General features: G+C 34.4%; 1 protein-coding gene across 2 annotated transcripts in view; it reads right to left on the bottom strand.

Moving 5' to 3' along the window:
• The window catches only part of tle2c (TLE family member 2, transcriptional corepressor c), a 43,484-nt gene that overhangs the window by 16,116 nt on the left and 14,437 nt on the right, over positions 1 to 12,931 (bottom strand). For both annotated transcript variants that reach the window (XM_022678951.2, XM_049478829.1), the window contains 5 exons: positions 8,774 to 8,837; positions 8,273 to 8,317; positions 4,495 to 4,557; positions 1,641 to 1,715; positions 381 to 555 (listed from right to left, as the gene is read on the bottom strand). In XM_022678951.2, coding sequence (XP_022534672.2) covers positions 381 to 555; positions 1,641 to 1,715; positions 4,495 to 4,557; positions 8,273 to 8,317; positions 8,774 to 8,837 — 422 coding nt within the window. The remainder of the gene's footprint in view (positions 1 to 380; positions 556 to 1,640; positions 1,716 to 4,494; positions 4,558 to 8,272; positions 8,318 to 8,773; positions 8,838 to 12,931) is intronic.

Raw genomic sequence — 12,931 nt, 5'->3', positions numbered from 1 at the left:
AAATACAAGCATTTAATTTGATTCTTTATTCACTATGTGACACTGATGCTTTCAATGCAATGCCATCCTCTTACAACCAACATTAATCTAAATAGTATTAGACTACTAAAGCTGGAACACAATAAAATGTATTATTATAGCATTGTCTATCATCTCAGTGGCTTAAGAAATCCCAAAGAAGCATTATTTTGTTGCATTTATATAATTAAAAAAATATATATTTTGATATTTCATTAAAATGGAGCCTTGTAATATTTTTTTTTACTAATTACTGTATTCATATTTTAAAACTGTAATACCAATACAAAATTCTAAACATTCTTATTCAGAAAGCTTACATATTTGGAGACACTTTAAATAAAAATTCACAAATTCAGTACCTCTAGGATCCACAGACTCGGGATGGGTGAGGTCATCTTTAGGAGCTAAGTGTGGTGGGAATGGGAAAGCTGCTGGGAGAGCCATGAGACCCCCTGCTCCCAGAGACAGGCCTGAGTGGTGTGGGGCCAGGGGGAAGCCTGGGGTATGATGGGAGAGATGCTGCAGCTGCTGTTGCTGCAGGGAGCAACACATACAAGAGAAAGAGAGAAAGAGAGAGAGAGAGAGAGAGAGAGAGAGAAGGTCACCAACCACTCACATGCAAATGACTTACTACAGAGAACCACATGTTCATATTGAGAACAACTTCAACCTTTTTCTCATATGGAGGGCATTAATATTGGCTTACTCCTTATAATTACATTTATACAGCATGTAAGGTGTTCAAAGTTTTAGGCTGTTCACATTATACTTCCAAAGTGATCTATATCAAACTGAATATCATCTGAATAGTTCAGCTCCTAAGGAGCAGTGCTTCATGTGAAGTTTCAGTTTCATCTTCTTCAGCAACACAGAAACTATCACGGAGCTCCAGTGTCTGACAGCTGTGTTTATCACTAGGAATGTGTTCGAGCATCAGGCTCCGAGTGCCACCTGCCACCATGATCATAAGATCGATGGTTCGAATCCTGTTCATGTAGCTTACTATCAACTACCGGAGCCCTGAGAGAGCACAATTGGCCTTGCTCTCTCTCTGGGTGGGTAGATGGCGCTCTCTCTCCCCACATCACTCCAAAGGGTGATGTCGATCAGCACAAGGCTGCGTCTGTGAGCTGATGTATCAGAACCGAGTTGCTGCGCTTTCCTCCGAGTGCGCTGTGATGCTAATCTAATTCTAATCACACAGTGAAAATCATTAAATATACGCTAGTATTATTATTATACATTCATTTCTGACTGAATTCCACCAGATTCCAAGCAACTGCATCTACTGAGCGAGTGCTGTGGGCACTGAAACACACACACACACACACATGCACTAGCTTATTATGTTATGTAATAACACAAGAATGTCATTCTCATTTCCTGTAATATAATATAGTGCGAGCTGTAATGCTTTGTGACAGTGATCAAACAGATCTAATTACTGAATTCATAATGCGAGCTGAAGGTCTGTTTAGGGCTACAGAGCTGGATCATCATTCATCATGCTGGTTCTGTACTGATAGGATTTGGTGGAATCCTGGATGTGATTGGTCGGACTGGTACTATGATCATGTGTGATTGGTCAGACGGATGTAAAGAAGACTGTAGTGACTGACCCCGATGATGGCGTTCAGGTCAGCCATGCTCACGTGTTTGGATCTCTCGACAGCCTGGGCCACCTGGTGCTGATGCTGGAGAACAACCACCCACACACACACACACACACACACACACACACACACACACACACACACACACATACACACACACACACACACAATTATACATACACATAAGAATAAACATTGACAACATTATTAAAATGTTACGACAACATCTAAAAAATGTTTCTATTACTTCTATTACTTTTGTACTTGACTATTATAAATCGCTTTGGACAAAAGCGTCTGCCAAATGTAAAGTAATGTAATGTAATGTAATGTAATTATTGTGCCAAAAACATGGTCAAATCAAGTACAGGTATATCAAAAAGCATCAAAAAGAACCTATTAAGGACCACATGATACAAAGGGATCTTTTTCATGCTTATTCTGTATCTCTATTACAGACACTGTGGTTCTACTAAGGCATCAACCAAAGGACAAAGTTACGTATGTTCATTTTTAAAAGTGTAGGTCAAATCCAGCCTTAAATTTGCAGGACATTTTTTTTGCAATTTTCCCATTTTCCAGCAGTTTAGTTACTGGAAACAATTTAGTTGAAGTTTTTGATTTAGAATTAAATAGAATTAGAATTAAAAATGCCTTTTTTATAAGTATTCTGGGAATTTAGAGACCTCTCTGCTGAGAATGAGTGTTTTTAATGCAGCTTATTGTGATTGAATTCTGTATTTTTAAGTTTATTGTTTTGTTAATGTTGACCATTTATAATACACTGTCAACAAGTATAGAGCAATTATATCCAACAAACCTACCAGACTACTCTGAAATTCATTTTTAGAATGAATATATTGGATTTTACAAGAATGGCTGTGCCAGGACTCTGATATAATTCATTAGAATAGTTTGTACCTTTTCAACACAAAATCTCCATTTGTGAATGTTGCGTAGCTCAGAAATAGGCTTAAAACCTTTCTGGGAAATTTTGTCCATAGTTGTGCAATAATGTAAATCTGGCACTTAATTTTCTTGATTTCATGAATTTAATGTGGGAAACGCTTTAAAATGACACAAATCTTTTTACATTGACTTTCATAAGACTTCTTAAGGCTTAAAACACACTTATATAAAATTCAGTGAGCAGATACTGGCACCCCTACCCACTGGTGTCATTATAAGAGTGTTCTGAGTTCCAGTTCTATTTTAAATGTGTGGTAACGGGTTATGTAACAGAGATGTGGTGTCACAGTTTCAGATAAAACACATTAAAGTAAAGCTACACCAGATATCACCACACATCACGAGCCTGGTGCCACTGTAGTGAAGTCTGTAGTGAATAGATCACTTTAACCCCTTAAGACCTTAAGGTTAAAAACTGTTATTGATTTAAAAAAAAAAGTTAAACTGCTGTCACAACAATTACCTTATCATATATATCATATATGCATGACCTCTAGGCCTGGACAATATGGCCAGAATTATTATCACGACATATTACTTTATTTCAGTCAATAAAATAAAATAAAAATAAAACTCTGATACACAGTATAGTGTAAACTCCATACAGTAATACGTATATCTTACTCAATATATCTTCCCAACTATTAAGTGTAAATCCTTGGATGTAAATGTATTACTTTTCTATTATTTTTTTCTATCATATGGTCAGTGGCATTAAATGCAATGTTACAATATATATTATTAACTATATATATTAGGGATTATTATCGTGTCATTTAATTTTGGGTATCTGCAGATACAGAGTTCCGATCTGATAATTGCAATAAGAATAATGCAGTAAAAAAAAAACACATCCAAGTTGTCCCTTAAGTGCTTTTAAATATATGTTTAGTTATTATTGAAACAATGTTATCAAAAATGACTATTTTTAGCACAAAAGAACCATATAACTAGACTATATAAATAAACAGCCATATAAATGATTCCTATTTAAATATGCATCTTTTCTTAAATAAACAAACTAAAAAATGTCACACAACAAAAACTCTGTAATTAATCATAATTAATATCATGCTTATTTTTTTTAAATGCTGGTAGTTCTGTTTTTTTTTTTAAAGTGAGACAGTAATAATAATGTAGTGTGGTTTAAGCTTCGCAGACTAAATTTAGACTAGACCTTTTTTACTGCCTATAATGAACTTGTGGAGTTACAATACTGATACATTTTGATAAATCAATGATCCAGATCTTTTCCACCCAATTCTAATCCTTTGAAAAATACGTGATCTGCCCTGATTTACAATAACATGATCGGATCGGGGATATCTTTAATTGCAACCATTTCTATAATAATAATATAATAATAATAATGTGTCCAATTAATACCAGTTAGAGTAACAAGCCTGGCTGTTTACCTTACCTTACTAGATTTACTAGCCTCTATGATGGGGTGGGGCCTATAAAATGGACATAAATCATGACAGTAATGAAGTACGGGTTTACACACATCGTTTAAAGGGTTTAAGTGGTTAAACGAAGTGTACATGACTTCCGCTTAACCAAAAAAAAAAAAAAAAACATATTTCCTGCTGTTGCTCTGCTCCTCCTGGGTACAAAACCCCCTGATGCTCTCTCTATGTCTCTCTGTGCGCCTGGTTAAAAAGAAGCTGCATGAAATATTGATGGACGAAGGGGGCGGAGATTAGAGCGCTGATGACCAGCTCTCTTGTAAATAATTAACGTCTAAATAGCCGAAGTGGGGAAGGAGGGGGAGAACGGGGTCCTGAAGAAAGCAGTGCTTTAATATTGGGCTGTAAATGGTTGTGTGTGTGTAAGTGTGTGTGTGTGTGTGTGTGTGTGTGTGTGTGCAACAATAGTTTCACTCACACACCTCTTGGGACAGGAGAGGGATGATCTGAGTGCATATAGCGCTGAGCCGCTTTACAATCTCCGCCTGCGGGGGAAACACACACACACACACACACACACACAGCTCAGAGAAAATCCCATCAACCAGCAGAGGACATAGTAAACATGACAATAGGGGGCCAAGCACTGTACCGCTCCACTCAGCAGCCTTCTGAACAGCTATATATATGTATATTACCTCATGTACACTATTGATGATTGCAGTGTAGAACCTTTCAGGCCTTTCATGCACACATCTAACAACCCACAGACTTCAGGGATATATATTTATATAAAAACATATATCTCTGCTGCCCCCATGTGGACACGCCAACCCTGTTCCATACTACTAATCATTTAACTGCATTTAATTTCCATAAAAAGCACAAACCAGCCCCTCAGAAATGCAGGGATACACCCTTAACTATGTAGTTAAATATACGTATTAAAAAAAACATGGTACAAAGGTTATCTTCTGCATTTGAGAAATACAGAAGAACCATTTTTGGTTTCATACAGAACGTTTTTGTATTAGGCCTTACATTTAATTAGAATTAATTGAATCAAATTATGTTAAAAAGTGAGAAACTGAAAAGTGGGAGATACAAGGTTTTTGCTTGATGACAACCATACACGTCTTTAACAATTTACGGTAAATGTTCATCATTCTTAACACAAAACTAGGTTTGCACCTATGCCTGCACAGTACACTGTTTCAGCATCACAATTGCAAAGTGCAATAGTCAAATTGATGTATTTGCAGTGTCACATAAGGCAAATTAAGCCATACTTGCCATTCTATTAATTGTTTAATACATAAAGAACATTTGTTCCGATTTTTATTTTATCCATGCAATATCTTTCATATAATAGTGTGTTCTCAGATTCAAAGAGGGCATTATAAATATCATGGGATTAACATGTTGAAATATGGATTTCAGGAGCAATCTGCTGAAATTCCTGTATTTTTTTAAGTATTATAATATTGTATTTATCAGAGAACAACAAAATAATGTAACATCAGTTGTCTTCCAATACTGTGCAGTGCAGCCTTACGTGGCTTTTTCACAATAATAATATCATTGTTTGCGATATCAAGTTTTACGATATTTCTCTTCTTAACATTGTTTGTCTTCTTCTTTTTATTCTTATTTTTATGATACTCTGACCATTAAAATAATAAATGCTGTGTTTTATAGTGTATTGAAGATAAGCTTTTCTAAAGCTAGAGCTTATTAATAAAAGTATTTGTAAATGTATTGTTTTTGAAAAGAAATAAATATGAAAGCTGCTTATGAAGTGAACCTAAAGCTGGGCGATGTGGTCATAAATTTATATAACAATATAGTTCTTAATTTTGGTGAATGTGGTGTAATTCTATTATCAATACAAACAATAAAAAGCCACAGAAAAATTAATTTGCCTATTCATTTACGTGCTCTCTAATGAACACCAGCCAGGGACAGATATTGTAAATAATGTGAATTAAAATATTTGAAAAATGAATTCTTACTGAAACATTTTTATTAGGATATATTATGCATTATTACTCAGCCCTTAAAATACATTTATCCACTGATTTCTGAATGAATCGATTGATATTAGTAAACATCTGTGGGGTTCTCTGTTCAGAGTATGATAACCATCATTTTTTTTATTTACCACAACACCGTGACCCTAATTCAAATACAGTTCTTTATGTACCCAAAAGCAGTTCAACAACAGCACCTTCTGAAGAACCCTTTAATTTACCCTCATTATTAATATTTATTGTAGCTGTATTCACTCAGTCAAACCCAAACACACACACACACATAAAGGCCTAAACCTTCACCTGCAACACAAAGAGAATTAAATATTACAGACATACTGTAAATATACAGTAAACACACACACACACACTCTCTTTCTCACGCACATGTAAACACACACACTCCACCAGAGGCGGTTCCACAGCATTTCCACAGTGACCCACATACACCCTCAAAAATCCAGATGGCCTGGAAAAAGAGGAAAGCACCAGGGGTCTTATCTGGATTAGCCCACTCTGTGTGTTTTTCGTGTGTGTGAGGGTATTATTTATGTGTGTTTATGTCTATGACTAGGAATGAATGAATGAATAAATGTAGGTGTTGATGATACTGGCAAGAATCTGGAGAGAACTTTTTCTACTGTCAGTGTTTTAACTTTAACAGTTTTAATGAATAGTAACAATAAAATATAATTCATTTTACATAAAACACCCACTAAACAGCATACACTCAACAGCAGCTCACAGGTACAGTTTGTACTGTACTGCAGTGTTCTCTCTCTGTTCTATCAATACTGCTCGAAATATAACATCAATACTGTTGTGCAACACAATGCCAGTACATTTACATGTAGTGATTTAGGAGACGCTTATATCCACTGAGTAGATCCAAACAGTGGAGGCCCAGCATATACACAGTACTTAGAGATAAGACAAGAGTCAAACATAGAGCTTTACATAGGATTACATTTCACCATGACTAGACCGGACATTGAAATTTAGCCAAGTGTTCAAATATCTGTTTTGTATCTGTTTGTATAGTAATAGTCTAAAAACATCATCAGTAGAATAAATATAAATAAATCCAAATAAATAAAAAAATTAACATTATCAGCAATATAACTGTGATTTTTATGTGCAAAGGTATCCAGAACAAGGAATCTCAAAATCTCAGTAACTACAGTTCCCACCCAACACCACCCGCACAAACATACCATACCATACATATACCAGAAAACAACACATTCTAAATAAGCTACTGTACTTAATTTTACTTATTTATTTGTTCTAATGTTGCCTCACATTTTACAAGCAGCCCACTTATATATTCACTTACACAGATGATAAATCATGCATATAGCGACTTTAAAACATTATCATGATAATAGCTGTATTTTGTCTTGAAGCAATTTATTTTGTATGTGTTTTTTAGGACTGGGCGATATGGATCAAAAACTATATCTCAATATATTTTTCTGAATTGCGATATACGATATATATGTCAATATTTTTTTCATCCCATAAGGTAATATCAAAAAGATACTTTTAAGACAAAGCTACACATTCCCAATTTTATCTAAAGTGCTTACGAAAAAGTTAATAAAAAGTGCAGTTTGAGTTTTCTGTAAATTTGCGCTGAAACAGTGTCAGGTCAATTCTCATACACATGTGAAGCAGCTGATTGGTCAGTTCAGGTTAGAGTGAGTGTGTCTGCTTTAAAGATCAGTGTTTAGTTCAGTGGTGATGCTTCAGAACATGAGACGTGCTGCTGTTTCGCTGAAAAGTCGGGTTCTGCCGTCACTGTGTGTTTAGTGAGTGAGGGAGGCGGGGCTAGGTAAAGCTGTACAGAGAGACAGAAGGGGGAACTGACAGGGCTCACTGTAACGCAGCATAGTCTATATCGATATAAACTATATTGTCTCGTCTTATATCGCATATATAAATATATCGATATTTTGGTTTGTAGAGGTATTTTTGTAAAACTGTTTATGTTTGCAGTTTATAATCATACACTAAATATTCTGCTACATTACATTATTACATGTAACATTATGGATGTCTTCACACTGTTTTATAAAATAATTATTTTACTAAAATAGTGGAATTTAATGGAATTAATAAAATATGTTTCAGTGTTTTTTCATACTCCCATGTACAAATAGCCAGAAATATTGTGATATTACTTTCGGGACATATGTCTACTACCTCACATTTCTATAGTGCTCCTTACCTGTTTCTGCATCTCGATATTAAGTCCATACGACATCTCATAATACTGAAACACACACAAAACACAAACACAATTACAGTAATGAGACTGACATTCACTCTGCAGGAAGCTGTTCTCTGTTTTCACTTCAGACCAAATTAAAAGAAGCCTTTTCTCACTTCCTCCTCTTTCCCCACTCCGCTCAGCAAATCAATGACTGCAGAAAAAATGACCTTCTGTTCTGCAATCCAACTTAATGGCAGTGTTAATGCTTACTGCACAGGAGAACTGTGGCTAAATGTGGCTGTAAATTGAACAACACTATCTGGAATTAGAAAGAGCTGCATCATTTACTATTCTAAACTCTCCCCCCTATAGCAGGGCTATCCCCGGGGACGGAGGACAGAGGAAGTGGGGGAGGCAGCACATATATTCTATTGGGTCACAGACTCTTATATACTTCCTCTCATAAACAGTCTTTTATGGGTCATTACCAGCAGCTTTGGCAATAAGGTCACTCACCATGATGTAATGTCTGTGCATCTCCGTCTTCTCAGTGGCCAGTTTCTCACATTCCAGCTTCAGACTGAAAGAGAAGAGGTGCAAGAAGTGAGCTGAGCTAGGGTTGGGCTCTTTTACATTAGGTCACAATGAATACATTTCACAGAAGAAACCAATACAAACTCAGGATTATTAGTGCTGGGCGCTATATGACCTCAAATCAATTTCACAACTATATAAACACCTGAAGTTTCTCAATTACATTTAATCATAATGATATGGACAAAAATGCTATTTGTCAAAACCTCACTGTACTTAATGTTTTCAATGTGAAGCATAGCAAACACTGATGCACCAAAATGAACATTTGTGGCTGCAACTTTTCACTTTTTAGATAATTTAAGCTTTGCTTAATATTGGTGCAGCCTTAGAGATAAATTAAGATCCTTAAGATGCTAGTTTAAGATACACTAAGGTTTTTATACATCACACAATTTTGCTCTACCTCCTTCTACCTTAGTTTCCCTCAATTAACCTTGCTCTACCTCGCTCTACATCCAGCCTTGTTATGTCACGAGAGCACAGTTTGCAGAGGGAATAGCGCCCTTAGTTGCTGCGGTCTGGTATTATAGTTTGAGTTTGCTGTTATTAAAGTAGTTATTTAAGCTCTTTTGAGGTGTTTATCATGATAACTGTTAATGTTTCTGATCAAAATATGATTTATTGTACAGCCCTAACTGTAATTAAAGTTGGACTCAGCATTTTCTTTGGTATAAACCTGCTCAGGTTGCTAACTTAGCTCAGCTGGATAATGCAATATTATGTTTGTTAGAGATTGAAAATGTTTTACTAATGTTATAGGCATATAAAATGTTATATGGCAGACTGCATGGCTAGACATTGGCCTTATACACATCTCTATCAATGCAGCTGATTGAAAGTGTAAATATATAATTATCATAAACAATTCTGCTGTCAGAACAAATTCTTTCACCTTTAAAACGCTAATAGGAAAAACTCTCACCTTTATTGGTTTGTAATTCATGTTAAGTTCACACAACTGTCCCTAAAATTTAGTTTATATTTACACTGCATTTACAACTGCTTAATATATATATACATATTTTATATTAGCTCTTATCAGTAACAGACATTCCCCGTCTGGTGCTCGATTGCTCTAACAGGATCACCAGCTAACAGCTCAAACAGGGTATAAAGTAGCTTGTCCCAATTATTTAAGTGATCTTACAGTATTAAGTCTGATTTGAGACGCTAAATCCTATTGGCTTAACACAGGTGGTACAGCCTGCATCTCAGGAATGGAGAGCAGCTGGCAGTTTGAAAGCTAGGCTAACAGTGCTAATACTGGGCCAGTGTGCTGCAGAAGAAGCTACTGCTGTTGCAGTCAGTCATTCTCAAACAAATAACAAGTACGAATGAGATAATAAAGCATACATAAACTAACTTTTGGTAAGAACAAAAGCTTCTTTAAATATTAGTACATATTAAAATCCACAGTATATTCCACCTCTTGGTGTTGGGTTGGATGGTGAATGAGGTACTCCACCCAAGAATTATTGTGCTATGGTAGAACCACTGTTTTTTTTGGCAGTTTTTGATAGTTTCTTTTGTTCTAAATAAAGCTTAAATAGGATATTATAGTAATTTATTCTGTGGTATAGCTTTTGAAAAAGTTCGTTAGAATTTATGTTTGAATATTTTCTTAACTTCACTCGAAACTATATACCAGAGTATCTATAAGACATCATAAAATGTGAGCCTGTTTCGAGTTAGGTAAAAACAAAAATATAAAAATTAATAAAAAAAAAACGTTAAAAAAAAATTAATTAACAAATTTGAGAGTTGTTTTACACTGTGAGCCAAAATGTGTTAATACTAATAGGAGTTACATAGAGTTAATAAATGACTCCATACAGTGTTGAATTAACTTTTAAAAAAAATCTCTTTAGGTAGAGTTATTTTAACATTACAGTGAGTGGGACCATATGTATATCTAGGACAGTGTTAAATTCAGCTCTTAAAGAGTTAATTTAACACTGTCAATTTTACTGTGTGTAGTACTTCTTCTTTAATTTAGGTAACATAAAAATAGCACACAGTCTTGTTAGCATTAGTGAGCTAATGAGAATTCACATTTCCTACACGGATCCACATGTATTTTCTTTCCTCACACTTACAACTTAATAATGACCCATTTTAAAACAAATTCTTATTAATTTATGAGCAAAAGATTAGATTTTAGTTTCCTGGAGTAACTGTCTTACAATATTCTTATCACAAATGTGTAAAAAAATCCAAATGTATCAACTTCTTTGCTAGCATGTAAAAGCTAGGCTAAAAAGGCCAAAAAGAGACCCTGCTAAACTCTGTTCAGACAAAACACTATTCAGTATGACTCCATTAATACTGGGAAGTCAGAATTTGCTAGTTCTGCAGTAATTTAAACTGGAACGCTCCTACAGGCTACCCCACATATCAACCGTAGGAAAAGCAGTATCATAATAGCTAACGTTTATTAGCATTTATATCTGTTTGAGCCTCATTATATCAGTCATACATAAATAATAAAAGTGTACAAAATTAGTCTGTGGACATGTTTCTATGGGGTTTAGATGTACAAAATACTGTGTAATGCGCTGTTATTAAAATACAGCAAATGAGGTGTGACTTCATTCCCAGCATCGAGGTAAATAGAACACAGTATAACTCCTGTTATAGTGGTAAAAACTATGCTAAAATAGGATTCTGTAAATCAGCCTAAAAAGACAGAGCTTATATTTGTTTTGTTTTACAAAATTACAGTAAAAGAAAATCACCTCATTCATTCCTGAGGCAAAATAACAGGGTGTTAAATAATCTTGTAAAACATTTTTTTTTTTTATCTTAGACTAGTTAAATAATGAAACTGTTCGAGGAAGTGAACCTCAAACGCTGCTGTTTTCGTTTTGTTATATTTATACCACCAAAATTTACAACGGCAACAGCTATTTTGCAAGCATATGAGAGTTAGGCTAAAAACACCCTGCTGAAAACTCTAGCAGCCCCTACTACATCTTTTCAGATTACAGAGTTCACAAAGAGTACACAATTTGGAAATACCTAAGTCTCACAGTTTTAGGGTTAACCCCTAAACAGGCCAGCCTTATTGTCTTATTATTTTCTGCCTGATATTACAACACACCTAAATCTAGAGGATTTATGTTCAAGCATTCAAAGTTTCACGTTTCACAAGAAAGTAATTGCAATTGTAATAGAAGATATTAAAAAATACTGAAATAAATCTGCAACTGTCAAAATACAGAATAAAAATCATAAAATAGGCACTTTCCTAAACTTAATTTTAAAATCAATACTTTTTTGTAAATACAAATTTAAAGTTTTACTTTATGTTCTTCAAACCTTCCCTTTGTTAATGGCTGTCTAATTTCAAATGTGTTTTCAAATATAATAATCTGGGATTGATTAGTTGATCTGAATTATTAAATGGAGTAGAGAGTGGACAGACAGCTTTTCTAAGTGTCCTGTAGGAGTCTTTAAAGCCCTCAATTTTTTTCTGAATGTAAATAAGTTATTTTACTGCAATGATAAAGGGTTTTGTATTACCATATACAGGCCAAGGCCTGTTAAAGAGTAAAAAAAAAAAAAAAGAAGGATAAAATAGGATAGGTCAGGACAGGCTAGGCTAGGACCAGAACCAGCCCACAATAAAAGGAACTTTAGTACACTTTTTTTACCCCAAACTAAAAACTAAAAAAAAAATGTGTTTGTGTCTTGTCCTGTTCCTTAATGAGCTGTAAGGAACATTAATAATGCCCTCAGTTTTATTTTTTACCTTAAATATTATCTGTATCTTAATTAATATTAATATACTCAACATTTTGTGTTATCACAATTTTCACAATTTTCTCCTTACAGATCTATGATAAGTCACTATTTTTTTATTTTTTTATTAAATTAATAAATAAAAAAAAATACTGGCTGATTTGTATTGTTTGCCTTTATGTTATTATTAGGTTAAACTTGGCCAAAACAGTATGCATGAAATATATTCAAACATACAAAATAAAAATAAAATAAAAATAAATTATTAAATATTTTTATGTGCACACTATTTACTTTACTTAACCCTGGTTATGGTTTGTGTTGATAATAAAAACA

Source organism: Astyanax mexicanus, chromosome 4 (genome assembly GCF_023375975.1).
Source record: "Astyanax mexicanus isolate ESR-SI-001 chromosome 4, AstMex3_surface, whole genome shotgun sequence".
NCBI lineage: Eukaryota > Metazoa > Chordata > Actinopteri > Characiformes > Acestrorhamphidae > Astyanax > Astyanax mexicanus.
The sequence above is the reverse complement of the archived record's forward strand: the minus strand, read 5'-3'. Positions and strand labels throughout refer to the sequence as shown.